Source organism: Filicampus tigris, chromosome 7, assembly GCF_054856515.1.
Source record: "Filicampus tigris isolate MCC_2025a chromosome 7, RoL_Ftig_1.0, whole genome shotgun sequence".
NCBI lineage: Eukaryota > Metazoa > Chordata > Actinopteri > Syngnathiformes > Syngnathidae > Filicampus > Filicampus tigris.
In genome coordinates, this window is record NC_141223.1 from 18,404,249 (window position 1) to 18,423,603 (window position 19,355).

The window sequence follows — 19,355 nt, forward strand, 5'->3', positions numbered from 1 at the left end:
TCATCTAATAGTATCTTGTATGTTTTATGCTTGGCCAAGGCGTGCACACGAAGAACTAGCACAATTTCCTATGAATTATATAATGCACAAACTGTTCAATATTTACATTCTACCTAATTGTTATTATTTGTATGCTTTTTAAAGTAAAATACCACAAAGTGCTATTTATATTTAAACATTACAATCATATTGGCATTTTTATGTGAAACAAATTAATGGCATTTGGCAATTCCATTCAATTCAATGGGAAAAAAATCTGAAAGTCTCCTTTTCAATCACTCTTTGGAATCATAAAACCTCTGTCGTCGTCAAAATACTTCTGTCTGACAGATATAAATGAGAGGTTGAAAGCGCACACGAAGGTCTTTGTCATGTGTCTTCAGAATGTGTTGTAAGGGTGCTTGGTGAGGATCGGCACCTTTGTATTAAGTGACTCAGCACAGCCTTTATTGGACAGAAGTTCCTTCTCAGCTCCTCACTCCACAAAAGTCAGGACGCCGAGACCTCACGCAGACAAAAGTTGTACGATAGGACGGCTGAAAGAAAAGATAAAAGGTGAGTTTTTTTGTTTGTTTGGTTGGTTGGTTGGTTGTTATTCAGCAGGAAATTATCAAGAGTCAGAGTTCAGATTAGGAAACAACATCTGCTTGGTGCATGTGCTTCAGGGGCCTGAAAAACAATGGCGTGAAAATTTGACATTTCAAAGAAACAAATTAAGTCTACACATATTATGGGCCACATTACTGTTTTAATCATGTCTAAATTGACAAGGCGTGAAAGTAAGAACAAAACAATTACATTCAAAAGTGGAAAAGAATTATGTATGTAATGTACTGTATATGTAATTCAACATGTAGCACCTCAAAGAGGAGTATGAATAATTCATTATATTATTTAAATATTCTATAGGGTGTCCCAACAATTTCCTTTTTTTTATTTGAAAAATTCTAATTTGATTGTTCCATATTTCATATGCAAAAAAATACATTTTAAATAAAAATGTATTTAAAGAAGGACTTTGCCGTTTCAAAAATGCTAGCAATATTTGATTGTAGCCTGACTTGACTAACCCCTCCTCCCGGAGTCTCTGACCAAAGCCACGCCCCTCACTAATATGAACGTGCACGAGAGTTGACTGTACGCAGTACGCACCATGCATTTTAATCAAGCGTTAGCCACGGTTGCTACGTGCGTAGAATATTGGCAATGGAGCATCACTATAACACTACATTTAGCGGTTTGTAGTTTTATTTTTTGAGACGTTACAATCAATTAAAAATCCCCAAAAGTGATAAACCTGTAGAGCAGAAATTTTGCTAATTGCGCTGTGCTTTTAAATCCTCAGCTGCCTGTGGGTCACTTGCTCTTCTGGTCTTACAGTATGCCCAGTTGTTAGCAAACAAGGGTACGATGGTAGATTTTAATTTTTTTTTTTTTTATTTCTGTGGGTGACTTTTCAGCGATAGTTTCAACAAAGCTCCTGAGGCTCAAGCTCAGCACAAATACAGGTCAGTACGGCTGCGGGGGTGTGCTGAAGAGTGCATGACAAATGATTAACACCTCCTTGGTCACGCCATCAGTCGCTGATTGGCTCTTTTTCTTGGTTGTGGTGGTTTCTTAAAAATCAAATTAGAGCAGTGTAACCTTTATTGAACCAAGGCACACATTTGTTTCACATCGGAAAAAAATCTCATGGCACACAACTTAAAACGATTCACAAAAATGACTATACAGGGTCATTTTGTACCTTCTGTCATCTAGTGGAATAATATTTTATTGTTTTGCCATTTTACTCTATGTGGTTGGCATTAATAAATTAACCAAAAAGTTTTTTGAATTTGAAAATATATTTTTTTTTTTTGTCAAAATAATTGGATAATTTTAGCCCGCGGCACACCTGATGATCTGTCATGGCCATTAGAGGAACAAGATGGGGCCAGAGAGGGCAGATTTCTTTCCATAGATGATTTAATTAATGAACTACTGTCAGGTCAGAGAGACAGTTTTTACAAACATGATGGCATGCTGTCGACTGAAAATGACATCACAGTTGCTCAGGGTTCAGGTAACGACCAATCATGGCCTATCTTGGAAATGTCACATGACCAAATCCAGGAAACAGGTGAGGCGTAATTGGTCATTACCAGAGTTGGGCATTTTACTAAAAATTTGCAGTCCGATAATCTCCTTCCGCCTACAGCCGGGGTACCCTTCCGTTTATCGCCCATTTTGTCCGGCCGGAAAAAATAGTACCCGCCTATGGGCTGGTCTATGATTTTAAACGGGCTTCCGTTCGCGTTTCTGATTACAAACTGCGACCAACTACCCCAAAATTTTGATCCGCCCCCGCCCCCCCAAAAAGCACGTCATATTTGAAGAGATTATTGTGTAGATATTTTGTGTATCTACATCATTCTGCCCAAAGAGCATAACAAAGCCTCACATGCACTTATTTTACTTTCAAACTTAAAACGACCAAAAGTTTGTTTAAAATGGCTTACCTTTGACAGGATCCCCTCTTTTCACAGTTTAAAGTGCTTGATAATATTGTCAAATTCTCCTGCGTTTGACTCCTCCATCTCCGTTCTTTTACGTCGTCTTCTTATTTTTCTTCTTCTTATTGACATGAATGTCGTATGTCGTGTTCTTTAATTGAACAAATAAAAACAACTGCGTTGTCTATACCTTTTCTTTAGTCCTGCTTGAATGCCAACAGTGCATAAACAATGCCTCATGTCAGGTCTGTGAACAAAGATCGTCAGTTACCAACAAGTTAATTCAGTGTCAGTGTAGTGTTATTTCATTTACACCACAATGTGCATGCATAAGCACACACGGCCAAATGAAATTAAAAAAACACACACGTACACACACACAAGGTGTGGTGAAATAAAAAAACAACAATGTGAAACAACAATATATCATGAGGTGCAGCAGGCTTGGAGAATTGGGAGCAAGTTAGTTACTGTATATAAATCCCTCTAAATGCGAACCTGTCGTCTCCGACAGATGATGACATGTTTTTCAAATCACAGTAACTCATGAACAGTTTAAGATAGCAAGAGATTCTGAAAGCAGAGAAGTGGAGCTTTCTGTTGATACCACATGCATTAAAGTTGGTCTTGGACAGCAAGATGGATGGATGGATGGATAGATGGACACATACAGTCGTGTGATTTGTTTAATGTTTATTCCAGGCAACTATACTCTCAGACGTCATTGTGACATAGCAGGAAGTATGTGACGAGCTAGAGAAAAGCGCAAACTTATGTTGTTGCTGCACTGAGGCTGAATAGAGATCGTGGTAAAAACCAATAACACAGCAGTCCATTGTCGTGACATAGTGTCAGAAGTGGGATAACGTCAGAAAAAACGACGGAGCGAGAACTATACGGATGGTGAAGTTTGGTCCACCAGAGTCGTTTAATTTTGCCCAGTCAGCGGGGTGGCCAGCATGGAGGCAGCGGTTTTCCGGCTTTCCTCGTCGCGTCGAAACCCGACCGGGAGAATGGCGAAGTGCAAGTAAATTCACTGCTTTATTCCAAGGGAAGGGACGCTGAGCCTATATAGGCTTAATTCATTCGTGTTTCCTGCTGCTACAGAGGAGATGCCGCATCCCGAGGTTGATTTTAAGACCGTTGTGGAGAAATTTGACCAACACTTTATCCCAAAGCGGAACGTCATCCACGACCGCGCGTGTTTTCATCGAAGAACACAGACTGCGGTGCGGGGGAGACAGTGGAAGCTTTTATACGGAGCCCGTATGAACTTGCGCAGCACTTTGAGTTTGGAAATACAAAGGATGAGCAGATTCAAGACAGGATTGTCATCGGAATACAAGACAACGAGGTGTCACAAAAGCTTCACCCTGAGCCTTAACGCTTGTACAAATGGCACGGCAAAATGAACAAATTAAGCAGCAGAGTGGCCTGAATGAGGTGAGACCGCAAACAGTACAACAGTGCAAGGAGGAGCTATGATAGACCGCGGAGTCAAAACAAGCCACAGCAATAACAAGGACAGAAACTTGGCGACACAAAACACAACTGCCCACGGTGCAATAGGAGCCATGGCAAAGGCGAGCACTGTCCTGCCTATAATAAGAAGTGCAACAATATGGGACATTTTGCAGTAGTGTGCCGAAGCAAAACAATAAAGTAGGTCAAAACAGAGAGTTTAGTGGACACAGATGAGGATTCATTTTTCATTGGCGGACTTTTTTTGGGTGGAATGAATGAGAGCACACTACGTCGAGTCGAAACCAAAACGCAACAAAGACGAAGTCAGAGTCTGCGTGGTTTTAAAACGTTTGAACAAGGGGGTAAAGCGAGAGAGCTACATCCTGCCATCAATTGATGACATAACACCTAAGTTAGTTCGGGCTAAAGTTTTCGCTACGTTAGATGCCTCAAGCGGGTTTTGGGAAATCCCGTTAGACCCTAGCTGCTGGAAATTAACCACATTTATAACCCCAATGGCACAATTCTGTTCGTCAGCGCCGGAAATCTTTCAACGATTGATGAGGACTCAATTGAAAGACCTTGATGGAGTAGTCGTAGTTATGGACGATATTCTAGTCTTTGGATCGAGTGTGGAGGAACACAACCGACGCTTGGATGCAGTGTTACAGACTATAAAAGCATCAGGGCAGCATCAAGATCAACCGAGCAAAGTGCCACTTCAGAAAGACTGAGCAGCAGTTCTTTGGACACATCATTAGTCAGGATGGCGTGAAGCCGGACAATGGCAAGGTGGAGGCCATAACAAAAATGCCAAGTTGCAAAAATGTAGAGCAACTCCGTCAGGTGCTCGGGCTGATAAATTATGTTGGGAAATTCCTACCGGTCTTGTCCACGATACTGCACCCAATTACCAGCCCGCTCAAAAAGGAGAGTACACGGATCTGGGAGGAACCTCAACAGCACGCATTCGACACGGTCAAAGCGATGCTTGGAGAAGCACCTGCCCTAAGCTACTATGACGCAGGATGGCCGACAGTGGTCAGAGCGGACGCTAGCAGCTATGGCCTGGCAGCCGTGTTACTACGGGAACATGAAGGTGTGCCGTGGCCGATTGCCTTCTGTTCCCGTACCCTCACCGATGCGAAGAAAATGTACGCCCGAGTCGAGAAGGAGCGTTTGGCATCAGTTTGGGCCTGTGAACGCATTGTCAGGTATATACAAGGCATGGGTTGTTCGGTTGCAAAAAAAACACAAGCCATTAGCGCCACTTATAAATATGACCTAGACAAAGCTCCAATACGGTGCCAAAGATTGTTGATGCGCCTCATGAGATTTAATATTATTGCTGAACATGTTCCTGGCAAACAGCTGGCAGTAGCAGATGCCCAATTAAGACACCCACTGAAGGAAGTTGACGAGTCAGATATGGATAACCAGGTTAAAGCTTACGTAAATGTCGTGGCAAAGAGCCAGCCCATAAAGTCAGCAAAACTTGAGGTAATACGTAGAGCTACTCAAATTGATCATTCCTACCGTTCTCTCAGCCGTCATTGAGACGCGAACTTGTTATTTGTTGTTGCTGCACGGAGGCCGAATAAAGATCGTGGTAGAAACCAACAACACAGCACTCCCTTCTTGTGACAGACAGATAGATAGATAGATAGATCTAATCAAATATACCAAATTTGTTCAGCATGAAGCGTTACCAGTTGAACTAGTTCTCATCAGGGACAGTAAATATTTGTAAATAAAGAGGGAGCGAACTGGGGAAGGAGACAAGTCCTACCAGGAAAGTGCGCGCCCGTTCACGAGTGTCCCCTCTCATCTGCAGCCCAGCGCCATGCCCCTGAACATCGGAGACACGGGCTACGGCAGCGTGGTGGGCCCGGGGCTCTCGGCCAGCATGGCCGCCAGCTCCTCGGAGATAGCCGCTCTGCTCGTCCCGGAGCTCGGGGAGGAAGGGCAGCTCGAACAGGAGTGGCGGCCCATGAACAAGGAGGAGCTGGAGGAGTCGGCGGGTGGGCCCGGCTGGAGGAGGCTGCGCTGCTACCTGCTGGTGCTCTTCTGGTTTGCGTGGCTGGCCATGCTGGCTACCGCTGTGGCCATCATCATCACCAGCCCGCGCCCCGTGGCGATTCCGCTAACCTGGTGGCAGAAGTCGGTCTTTTTTCAGCTGCAACCTGACCTCTTCACCGGGACGCCGCCTGGAGGCTCAGGGGCCGTCGACGGTGAGATAGTTACTTAATCTCAGTTATCAGTATTTCAATTGTATTTTGCACTCTATTGTAGCCAATTACTACAGAAACGTAGAACTGCTAATGTGGTGTAAACATTTTGACTTGCGCAAGTGCAATTGTGCATTCAAGCTACTTTGGATAGGACGTAGTTCACCAACAGTGAAAATGAAGTAAATAAACATTTATACTAATCTTCTGCATTATACTTTGTTAGCGTCAACAATCAAAGGTATGAGGCAGTTACATGCTTCCGTACAATAGCCTGAGGCATTATAGGAAAAATGCAATAATTATTTTTTTTTAACTCATTCAGTGCCAAAGATATATTTATATGTGTTGACATGTAAATATGTCTTTGGGATTGAAATAGTTAATCGATCAATTTTTATTTAACTCATTCACTGCCAAGGAGATATTTATTTGTCTTTTCACAATCGGAGGAAATGATTTCTATATTTTTTTATATTTTTAAGAAGAAACATCTGCCACTGAATGAGTTAAATTATTTTTTTAGCATTGTGTTCAAACGACGTTCCCAAAGTAATTCGAACGACCAAGTCCATTCCAAAATGTTTAGTACCACATTGACAGTTCTACGCTTCCGTAAATGACAACAACAATCATATGATAGCCGGTTATTTGAACCAATAAGATGTGCTGATTTACTTCTTTTTGGAAAGTTGAATTGTTATTCCTTTTTTTCTTCTGCCCCCTAGAGTTACAGTTAGCCAGAATACACTAACCCAGGTTTGTGAGCACTTAAGGGAAAAAAAGAACCATACAACAGATAAAACAAATGCACTCAAATGCAGTGTAATATGTATATTGTTCATAAGTGTTTTTTTTTATTTAAAAAAAATCCTTTACTGAGTGCTTTTTTAACAAAATAATTGCATTGTAAAATTTGAATTTTTGAAGTGGCCACAGTTTGATTGACACTCCTAGATTCATATTTCATTTGGCAAAATATTTTTGTTCTCGTATTGTAGCATGGAGTGGTGTAGAACTGCATAGCATGATGTTTCTAGGTTCTAAACTGTCGATAATTGTAAATTATAAATACAATAAACAATAATATAAAACAATCATGATAATAAAACAACTAAACAATATCCATCCATTTTTCAAACCGTTTATCCTCACAAGGGTCGTGGGCATGTTAGATCCTATCCCAGCTGTCATCGGGCAGTTGGCGGGACCAAATAATACAATTATTATAAATTATTTTACTTAGCTTGTGTGTGTGTGTGTGTGGGGGTCAATTTATTTTTTACAGGTCAACTTAATATGACCTTTTCTAAACTTTTCACTGCACATCCAGCTTGTCCGTGTTGCAGTACTTTTTGCACAACATGTTAGAGAACACGAACAAGGAGCAGAACAGAAATGTTCACAGCAGTTGTTGGATCCATGAAGGCACTACTACATTTTGAGCTTGAATTCGAATCAGTATTTGAACAGTTCTCCTTATCATGCTGTTCACATTTTGACATCATGATAACAAGACGACACCTGAGAATTGATCGGCAGTACCTCCCCATTGTTGCGAGGATTCAAACATGATGTTCTCTGAGGTAAGTTGCCAATTAGCTTAAAGTGTCATAGGATACAGAGAGACTGGAGGAGTCACAGAAAGGCATAGACGTGGGCGTCTTTGGAAATGTGTTGCTCAATCTATCGATCAAACCCCTGTTAAATAAATTATCCATACATAATCCATAGGTATGAATATGAATAGTTGTTTTTCTATATATAAACCCTGCGATTGGCTGGCCACGAGTTCAGGGTGAGCTTGCATGGGGATAAAACGACTGAAGATGAATCAATACCACGTTGGAAACCGCACTGACTGCAGACAGTTTCCTGTTGACAGCAAAAAAAAATAGCACCCACTCTCAACCACATTCGGCGCAATGAGACCCAATGCAAAATGTGTATCTTAAATGTTGCCTTCGCTAAAATACGAATAATGTAACCAACGCAACCACAATTTCAAACATGCTGTTAAATAAAAGGAATCCAAAGTCAGCATTAATCTAGACAACTTTATTTTTGTAAAAGTATTGAATCATTTTATACCCAATGTTATGGCTGCTCAGTGGTTAGTTCATAGCACAAATAATTACATATACATCCTTTAAAGAGCAAACCCTAACCCCAAGTTTAAAATCCTACATTTACTTTTTTCTTTTTTTTATAAAGCCTTGAGTGGCCAGTTTCCCTACCTCAAGTCTTTGGGCATCAGCGCTCTCATCCTGAGGGGCTTGTTCGACCCATCAAATGGAACTGAGAGCGGGGAGCGTTCGGGAACGCTGCCGCAGGTCCAGCGTCTGCTTGACGAGAGTGACAAAGCGGGTGAGTGAGCCAAAAGTTTTTGACTAGAGCTGAATGATTTTGAAAAATAATCTAAATCTAAATCTAAATTACTTTTTTCAACCCCTGAACATGCGACTGCGATTTTATATGTGATTATTTTTTCAAGCTCGTCTTCCAAAATATTTTTCCCTTCCTTCATCTTCCCATGCATTTTTAAAATGTGTACTACAATAAACAATATCAGATTCATTATTCATTTTAGAGGTTACGCTAAAATAAAGGCAAATGAACCATGAATCAATGCGAAATACATCTTATCTACTTCACTGAGAGTTGTTAACTTATTAAACACTTTATTGCAGTCTTTTAAGCATTCACTTTGACAAATTCAGAAAATTCTACAAACAAGTGTTGCATAAGCATAAATTGATAAGTCATAAATCAGATTCCACAAAAATACAAACAAATCTGACCTTATCACCTCAACTTTTCATGTTTCTTTAACCAATGATATGTAAAGAAGTGGACTGTACTTCTTAAGCACTGAACTTAACTCAACACTATATTGAAAAATAAATGAAAAATCTACACACACACATATTTGGTGCCAAAGATTTGATGCTTGGTGTGCTTATGTCTTAATTCGCAGGCCTCAAAGTGGTACTAGACATGTGCGATGTGCAGCTTTTTGGGGCTCGTGCAGATGTGGAGACTAAAGAAGCTTGGGACGCCACACAGGTCTGACATGCTCCTATTGTAAAATTCTGGTTTAGCAACGCTGCACTTGCTAAAATGTGCATAACATTCCCACAGCATGCACTTCGTTTCTGGTTGGGTCAAGGCGTGGCAGGATTTTTAATGTGTGACACAGACGCAGTTTATACAGAAAAGGTAAGTACTTTGTCATCTGTTGAGCTTTTAAAAAAGTTGTATTTTAAAAGTTTTGTTAAAAAAATATCGGTATTGCAGTCTCTGATGCTGTGGAGAGCTGTCTTGGAGGACTTTAGCAAAGAAGATGAAGAAAGGTATTGTCAGTTGTTTATTGGCGGATCGATTTTATACATCACTGTGTAAAGTTGACATTTCCCTTATGACTAAGCGGAATTATTTCTGTTTCTACATTAGAGTACAGTAGTGCCTAAATTTATGACTTTAATTTTCTCCATGAACATGCTCATAACTGAAAACACTCTTATCACAAGTCATCTTGCTCCATTAAAATGAATAAAAATGCTATTAATCCGTTCCGGCCTTCGTGCTCAATAAGCTGCAGTAATATTAGTCATTTTGCGCAGAGGTTAATGAATGTATACTTGTGAGCAGTGTTATACTGTATTGTTTGTGTAAATCAACACACTTGTGTTCAAATATCTGTTTTTCTGGGTTTTAACACTGCAACCTCTTTGCTACTTATTAGCCTGTCAATGGCTTATTACGTTGTGTGTTAGCATTAAGCTAGCAGACATCCATAAGTAAAACACATGTAATTCTTTGTTTTATGCTTCATTTGAAGTGGAAGTGTTAATAAACAGCTTGATTCTTTTTTGAAGAATATTTGCTAATTGTATCAAACTGCTACTTGTTGTGAAGGGAGTTGTGTTGAGTTTTTTCCCAACATCCAGCCCTTGTTTCACTTGGGTCACTTGTAAATCAAGGCACCACTTTACTGCATTGAAATATTCATAAAACATCAACTTCTCTCAGCAAATTTTTTTTGTTTTGTATTTTTTTGCATTTTGATTTATATTAGTCCTGTCAAGCGATTCAAATTTTTTAACTAATTAATCGCAAAATTTTCCATTTTTGATTGCAATTAATCCGATTTTTCAACTACATTTTTTACAAAGCTTGAAACAGACATTTACTTGAGTAAAATCTTGGACTTAATGTGGAATTTTTTTTAAAGTATATTTCGCTTCGAAGACTGTTCTAATAGCTTTCATTGATCCTTGAATACGATTCTTTCCCTGTAAAGTACAACTGTTGAACGGTACACCAAATACTTACAACTAATATGGTTTTTGAATTTGGCTTTGCAAAGTGTTCAAATTATTTTGGATTTCTCCAATGAGCCGTCGAGCAACATTTTAAAGTAAAACTATGTTAATAGTCCATCTCTGAGACAGTGACTCTCATCTAAGTGTGGCTGCAAAGTGAGCAGAGGTCAGCTGCTACAAGAAGAAAATAAATCTGAGTTAACTGAGTTCATTTTTTTAACTGTTAATACAATTTTAATTCATCTCCATAGTTATTGCTTTAACTTTGACAGCCCTAATTTATATACTGTACATTAAAACAGACATTGTGTCTTTGTCTGTTTGTTTATTGTTTGTTCAGGATTGTTGTGGTCAAGCAGACGGGAGAGCCCTTTACACCCCTGAGGGTCTCTGGCCGGCAGCACACCGTCACCTTGGTGGACGTGGTTTTGAGATCCGTGCTGCCCGCCTCGCCTGACCCGCTGTCGGCCCGCCAGGTGGCTGACGCCATCGAGACTCACCTGCAGATGCCCAAAGACACGTGGCTTGGTTGGATGGTAAGAACCGCAAACGTGTGCTACCTGGGGATTACTTTGAAATGCTGTGATGCATTAATCAATATCGTGTAGGTGCATTATTATATTGACACATTTTTGGGGCTTCAATTCAACGGACATTGTACCGCTCCTTTTTTTTTGTGCGCGCCTTGGCCACCTGGTGGTATAATACAGACGTATGTGGGCTTCCCACACGTCCTGGAAAACTAGCATGGGCTCCAACCCATCAGCAGCTCATTAGTCAATCAGCTGTATTCCATCATCTTGATTTACTGAGCAATGAAAGTCATTTAAATGTCAAGATCCAAGTGAGATCTTATATTGGTGTTGAGACATTTGCAAGCGAGTCTTTCTTTTGAGCGGCTCTTTTGGGGTGACTGATGAGAATTGATTCACAGCTGTGAATCTGGTTAAACGTACACAACAGAACGTACAAATCATAAGGTTGGAGAAAATAACAATTATCCATAGCTTGGGGTGGAATTTATTAGTGTATGTTGTAATAACTTGATTTGTACTGTAACAGCTGGAAAAAGACTGGGGAAAATCCTGGAAAATAATTTCAATTAAAAAGGGGGAACCCTGATATGGTGATTCTTTGCTGAGGATAAAAAGTATATGCCTGTGAGTATTGCTATGTTGTCTGTCTATATGTGTTGCTCCACATTTTTTGTTAAAATATCCATTGCAACACCACTGTTATTCATTAACATGTCTGTGGCATTTCACATTGTGTTAGCATTAAGGTAGCTGACTTTAACTCCTTGAAGTTTTTTGATTTCACACTTATAAATACAGTAAGTGAAAATTTACATATGACATCATGGCCGATAGGTCTAAAGGGCAACTTGTTTCTTGTTAGGTTGGAGACAAAGCACCTTATGATTTGAGGAGACTGCTGCTGGTGTTGCTCATGACGCTGCCAGGGACACCTGTAGTCCAGTATGACCAATTGTACCCCGCACAGGTTGAGTCCAAGCTTTGCATTTTTTAATTATTTGTTAGGTATTAAATTCAACTGTAACACAACTTTTTGTGTTTCTCCTCATGGTGGCTCATTGCAGAGAGGAAATGGCAGCGCATCCTCTGACTTCGCAGTGAGTAATATGTATATTTTACAAAGATATTGTGTTGATACTATACACACGTATCTGTACTTCTATTGAAGTTCAAAGAGTTTCATTACCTCTTAGAAACAAACTGTACCATTTTCTTCTTTTCCCTCTGTAGGATACATTCAAGTTGAGGCATTCCACAGCGGCCCTCTTCCACTCCCTGAGTCACAACCGAGCTCGTGAGGAATCTCTCGTCTTTGGAAACTTCACCTTCCTTCCCTTCAACGTCTCCTCCAACGCCACTCTGTTCCCCGCCTCCTCCTCCTCGCCACCCCTCCTGGCCTTCCTGCGCTCGTGGGGCTGCGTCCACTTCCTGGTCCTACTCAACGCCGGGTCCGAGCCCCATGGCCTGGATCCCGCCTGGGCAGCCAGCCTGCCCAAGGCCGGCGTCTTCGTGGCCAGCACAGCGATGGACCGCCTGGGCGCCGTCAACCTCGACACGCTGGTGATGCGGCCCCATGAAGCCGTGGTCGTCAAATTGTTTGAGCCTGGAAGCTACTCGTAGTACACACAACATGATATGTTTTTTATTGTTATAGTCAATGGGATGGGTGCTATTGAATCTGTAAAATAAAATTGACCTTTAAAATGTTGCGATCAAGTGATTTTGTGTTAGGAGAAGAAGTAGAACCTATGGAAGCCCATTCCCGCCAGTAAAATAAATAAATAAATAAATACATAAATGAATAAACAAATCTTTTCTTTGGAAGAAGCTCATTCCCGCCAGCCCATTTACAAATTAATACGTGCATTGCAATGCTTTTGTTGTTGTTGTTGTAACATTTAATTTCACATTGCAGAAGCCCTGTTTCCGCCAATGGATTTTTTTTTGCAGAAGCCCCTTTCCACCTTTTTTTTAACTGGCGGTGTAACGATTACTCATAAAACCTACCACATCCTCGTTGTCTGTCAGTTTTTTTTTCATTGCGCACCACTGACATTCAAACGCTATACCACCACTAGGTGGTGTTCTATACCACCACTAGGTGGTGGTATAGAACAAATAAAAACCAGGCTACTTAGGCTAGGTTCACACCGCAGGTCTTAAAGGGACGGTGGGGCCTGGATGGCCATATTTTCACTAATAAGTTCATTTTATATATTTTTTCATCCATCCATCCATTATCTGTACCGCTTCTCCTCACAAGGGTCGCGGGGCGTGCTGGAGCCTATCCCAGCTGTCATTGGGCAGTAGGCGGGGGACACTCTGAACTGGTTGCCAGCCAATCGCAGGGCACACAGAGACAAACTTCCGCACTCACAATCACACCTAGGGCCAATTTAGAGTATCCAATCAACTTACCATGCATGTTTTTGGAATGTGGGAGGAAACCGGAGTGCCCGGAGAAAACCCACGCAGGCACGGGGAGAACATGCAAACTCCACACAGGGAGGCCGGAGCCGGGATCGAACCCACGACCTCTGAACTGTGAGGCGGACGTGCTAACCAGTCGACCACCGTGCCGCCTTATATATTTTTTGATCAGGAAAATGAAAAGAGTTGCCATTTTCTATTTTATCAATTCCTTTTTTTTAGAAATTAGGAAATAAGTAACCCCATAAATAATGCCCCTTGATAATGAGCACAATGGCCGGAGTCTTGCGAGGAACCGATTCCAAACCCTCCATTGGAAATCATTGTACTTTTATTGCTTATAACGTCCAAAAACGGCGATCAATCGGCACCAAAATTTATGTGTACATCTCTACTAATGCCCACTTCAACATATCAAAAGGATTAACCTCTCCGTGGCTGATTTATATGAGAATGAGGATATGTGGAAGTCAGCAGAGCTACATAGATTTAGGCTGGGATGAGCACACACTGCTTCTTTGCTTTAAAAAAGAAATAAATAAAATTGCTTCTTTGCTGATCACGGTTAGGACGAACAAGGCATTAAACACCAGTCAGGATATTTACAGGATATTTACAGAGACTGAAATGGGAATGAGTAGACGTGCACATTTATTTGGATGTGGAATGCCCCCAGTTTTTCGACTTACAACATGCCATCCAATTTGGAAGGTAACAGCTGAAATGGCACGTTCCAATGCGGCCACACTCGGCTGTGCAGTCAGCCTCGCTGGAACTTTTTGTTCGCTGTTCAATGAGGGCTTTCGTTACTCTCACGCCGCTTCACTCAGGCGGAAGGTGGCGGCTGCAAGCAAGCAAGCAGGGACATCGCACACGCGACTGCTTGTGAGGCGACATGAAGACACAGGCTCATCTTCACCTCCACACGCTGGGCGGACAGTAAGGAGCTAATGTTGTTGTGCTAACGCCTTTTGTTTTAACGGCCTGAAGCTAGTTGTTGCTATTAGCCGTCCCAATCCTACCTTTAGCCGGGGAGGGAAGAGGAGGGCTCCAATCTGCCTGCTGCTGTTGCAAGCCGCGGTCTCCCTCTTGAGAGCTGACACTAGTTTAGCGTAGCTAAATGTCAGAAATATAACCAGTCGCGGTTCGTGTGCGCATTCATGCTCAATCGCCACGGTATTTTTGACCAGGAGCCAGATACATTTGGCGCGGATGACATCAATGTCGTGTCCGCTGATAGTGTAGTGGTACACACGCCTGAGTTGTGTGCGGGCAGCGTGGGATCGATTCCCGCTCAGTGACAGTGTCTATGTGTGCCCTGCGACTGGCTGGCGACCAGTTCGGGGTGTAGTCTGCCTTCGCCCATTGACGGCTGGGATAGGCTCCAGCAACTCCCCGCGACCCTGTATAGGATAAGCGGTTTGGAAGATGACATGACATGACATCAATGTCGGACGTATGTGACCTGGCCGTTCAGAACGCGAACACATTGGAAAAGAGGACCACATATGAAAGCAACCCAGGTCGCATTTGAAAAAATCGGAATTGAGCCGTTCAGACTGTCATAAAATCAGATACTCAAAATCAGATACAGGTTGCATATTGGGCGGTTCTCAAGCTTTTGGCACAAAGTACCAGCTCACTTTCATTGATTGTGCTTTTATGCAATTTCATTCCCACATTTATGAAAGAGGAGCATGACGTTTTTTGGAAAAGTCTGTCACTAAACCATCAAAGCTGAAAACATTATTGAAATGTTGAGCCACAGTAAAGCAGGACTGCAATGGATTTACAAAAGTTCTGAGGGAAAAATACTCATTTTAAGCGGCAGCCCCTCAACATCCAAATGACCGGTAACAGTGTGCATATTTTTCTGGAGTACACCAGTCACTTATATAGTGGTGAGTACTAAAAATTAAATTAAAAAAAAAGATCTTGGGCTCATTTTTTGAGACTTTAATATGAAATGCAACATGGAAAACACAAAAAGAAATAAAATTGACTTGTGTAAATATTTTAAACACTAATATACAAAATCCACCCTTTTTGTATCCTAATAGGAGTTATGTTAATTGGCATCCTGATGTCAGTTAGCTTGTCAGTAGCACATTGGCTTTAATATTGACACATACACATGACACAACAGTTAGCTTCTCTCATTTCAAACAGTGTTGCTGTCTCTGACCACCTAAAATGATTACTAGCTAGAAAAAACATCAGCTAACACCTATATAGCAAACAGCTATCAAATGTAGCAAAATGAAGCTTGGCTGTTGTGCTCCTTTCCTCGTACCTTTTAGCAGAATTTTGAGCATACACATTTGTAACATTGGATATTCAATATATGGAGTGAAAAGGGCAACAGTCATTATGAATCAAATATCTTTCGCCACTTTGTTGTGTCTTTTCCAGCTGTAACATTATTTAAAACAATATTTGAACAACAGGTTATTGGGTAACAGTACATACAACATTTTCATTTCATTGTACTACTACACTGGTTCGTAATCCACATTTACAAATTTATATCAAAATCTGCTAAATTGACACATACTGTACACTGTATACATGCATTGCAATACTTTTTTGTTGTTGTAACATTTAATTTCACATTTATACCAAATGAATGTACTTTACATTACCATTTACAAATCAAATCTTACATTCATTCTCAATACAGGTCGTAACAAGTACTTGGGTTGCGCACCATGCATGGATAAACTTCAAAAGTGAAAGCATTTGTACAAAACACACAACATAACACCAAGGTACAAGTACATGTTTGAAAGTCTCTCTCACAACAAATCACATTACGCAGCTGCAAATGTTACAGAGGAACACTACAGAAGCTCTTTCGAAAACCAAATGTCCATGCGGTGACATAGAGATAATTGCAGACATAAAATCCCAACAATGTACACTTTTCAACAATGAAAGTCTATATTATATATATATATATATATATATATATATATATATATATATATATATATATATATATATATATATATATATATATATATATATATATATATATATGTAATATTGAGACTCAATCATAATAAAGGCCACTGTCGAGAATATGTTCTATGCAGGCCCACTAGTCTAAACACAGTATTCTGATTAATATTGCGTTTGTGGAATATGAGAAATCCACCCATTTTTAGCTAGCTCGATTGATAACGACCAATCATGGTTCAGCTTCAGAAAACAAGTGAGCCGTGATTGGTCGTTATCCGAGCCCTGAGCAAATTCAATGTCATCTTCAGTCGACAGAAGTGACAAAATGGCCGCCCCTTGAGATGGCCTAAAGTGGGTGCATTTTGCTTCTTAACTTATCAAACAAACTCAATATTAATCAGAATGCCATATCTCAACTAGTGTGCCTGCATAGAACATATTCTGGAAAAAATGGTTTGGGTTGAATCTCCTTTAATTTGTGGTTGTGGAAACTGTATTGCGACATACTGAGAAGTGTCAATCAAAAGTTGTCTTGCATTGGATCAGGGATGGGCAACAGGTACCCAAAATTTTTTTTCAAAGCCCCAAAAACTATTTTTTAAATGTTGAAAACATTAAACATACCGGTACGTAAAAAAATAAATAAAATAAAAATAAAAAATACAAAACTGGGGAAATGAGGGAACAGTCGCGGAAAACCTGAGAAAAATTCAAAATGTGAAAAAAATATGAAAAAAAAAAAAAAAAAACAACTATTTGTTGGTTCCGAACCGTCAGTACTATGCAGGGGTTGACTGTAGTTTAAGTTGTAATATCACCAATCACCACTAGATGGCAGACAAATATTGCGCTTACACTGGGTCTTATACGACAACCTGAGTAGGCCTGATACTTTTTGGGTGGATTTGGAATGACATGCAGGACGAACAGTACCGCAATATTACAATTTTGAGTCAATAGATTTATATGGAAAAATATGTTCAAAAGGAGTTCTTGCACTTAATGTTAGTTTCTTGTTAAGCAGTTTTGTGTCGTCCTTGAACGGTAATTTTTTATGCAAGAGAATTCTTTTCACTGGAAAAATATATAGAGTACGTGATTATTTTACTGTTTACTTCAAACCCTTCGTTGATGAGTTAGGATAGTGGATCTTATACAGGCATTGAACAATGTATTATCAAGTATATATTTTCTCCATATTTTATACAGCATTTTTGCCGTACATCTGGTTAGGAAGTGTGTGGTCCTATATGGGCCCCACCAGTAGCACTGATGAAAAATTGTGTCCTCCTCCAGCAGTTGCCCAACCCTGCATTAGTCGCCATTAGATTACGTAGGTGTACCTAATGTTATGACCATAGGGACAATATGCTATTCCTTCTACGACCACATGACATTGATGCGCTAACTCCCAAGGGCCACCTCGCCTTGTGACAGTCAGTCTATAGATGGTGCATTAATCTCTATTCATGAGCCAGTGTGCTTTGTTTAGGACAGTGCAGGTTTGGACATGTCAAACATAGTTTAGCTCCCCTTGGGTGTTTCGTCACATTCACACACACCCGCACACACACACGCCACAATCGAGTCCATCATGTAGTGGGTGACGTGGGTACACCTAAGTAGAAGCCGCTCTGCGTCACATCCGGAGGTTTGCTCTGGATCACGTGGCGCTCCAGGGGCAAGGGCACGGCGGAGCATTGGGCTGGGGTCTTGACGCCGGCCCCCTGGCCGAAGCGGCAGCTCAGCAATGAACGTAGGTGTCGGAGGACCGACTTGCGGCAGATGATGAACACCCAGGGGTCCGCGATGGGGTTGAAGGCGTAGAACCGGAAGGCGGTCAGGTTCTCGTCGTCGCTGCAAAACGGGTGGATGGCGTTGATGAAGCCGGCGATCTGAAAAGATGGGAAGGAGGTGTCAGTATTAATTGAGGGGGGTCTTTTTGGGTTCATCGCTGCTTTTTTTAGGGCTGAGCAATTACCGGGAAAAGAACTTAACATGATTACACCACACTTGTTTGGTAGAATTTTGTGAAGTTGTCAGTGATTGCTTAACTCATTCACTGCCAGACATTTTCAGACCCACTTTTACCCTAACGTTTGAAAAAATGTTGAAAAAAATTTAAATAAGTTCCTGGGATTGAATGGCTGGACTGTGAAAAGACAAATAAATATGTCCTTGGCAGTGAATAAGACTACAAGTCAAATAGTTTATTGAGTACTGTAATTGTAGTAGATAAATAAACTGTAACTTACAGTTTCGTCTGTAAAATGTTGAACTCTGTTCTGTACTGGGATGTGATTGGCCAGTTTGCAATTCTGGTAAGTAGCCCTGCAAAATCTCCGAGCCAAACAGTTGTAGAGACGGTAGTTCTGTTTTCCTGGTAAGCAGCCTACTTAAAGTGGTGCCTAATGGCCAAAACCGCAATCCGTGGCCAAGCAGAGGCCAAGCAGCCAGACAGCAGCAGCTCTCAAACGCACACAACAGCTGGCCCTTGAACACCGTTTCTCACCTCATTCTTCTGCTCTATCAACAAATCTCCATAACCTCTGCGAAAAAAAACCCAACAAACCCTGCAGTCTCGTCTGTGATAGATTTTTTTTTCATTACTGGCGTAAATGTTTCCCTGTTGCTAAGGCCTCATTCCATCATCAATCAGTCGATGACAGAGAAGAAACAGAGGGAGTGAGTCCAGCCCTGAGTCCACATCTACACTCACACAGATGTGGTCACAAGCGGGGGGTGAGGGGTCGCGGGCGTAAAAAGCAAAACAACAGCAACTCTCTACTGAAGCACTTTGCACAACTGGAGAATCCATGGAAGAGAGTTGTCATTCTATGTGTCACACGGCCCAAAAAGTGGAAGCAAAACAACGCCCGTGTGTGTTTAACGTTTAAGGAAGTTGGTCGTGTTGAC

The 19,355-nt window shown here is 41.1% G+C and overlaps 2 protein-coding genes across 2 annotated transcripts in view; one reads left to right on the top strand and one right to left on the bottom strand.

The window, feature by feature from the left end:
* Nucleotides 1–3,266: 3,266 nt before the first annotated feature.
* Nucleotides 3,267–13,064, top strand: LOC147145000 (amino acid transporter heavy chain SLC3A2). Its single transcript, XM_086036889.1, has 10 exons — nucleotides 3,267–3,938; nucleotides 5,794–6,190; nucleotides 8,402–8,554; nucleotides 9,165–9,253; nucleotides 9,329–9,406; nucleotides 9,485–9,540; nucleotides 10,853–11,048; nucleotides 11,911–12,015; nucleotides 12,113–12,145; nucleotides 12,279–13,064. The coding sequence occupies exons 1-10, from the start codon at nucleotides 3,891–3,893 to the stop codon at nucleotides 12,666–12,668; spliced, it is 1,545 nt and encodes a 514-aa protein (XP_085893015.1). The 5' UTR covers nucleotides 3,267–3,890; the 3' UTR covers nucleotides 12,669–13,064.
* A 3,450-nt stretch (nucleotides 13,065–16,514) lies between these two features.
* ptgir (prostaglandin I2 receptor) overlaps nucleotides 16,515–19,355 on the bottom strand; it is a 28,286-nt gene continuing 25,445 nt past the window's right edge. Inside the window, exon 3 of the mRNA XM_086035891.1 lies at nucleotides 16,515–18,334. Within this exon, the coding sequence (XP_085892017.1) occupies nucleotides 18,032–18,334 (303 nt within the window). The 3' untranslated portion in view covers nucleotides 16,515–18,031. The remainder of the gene's footprint in view (nucleotides 18,335–19,355) is intronic.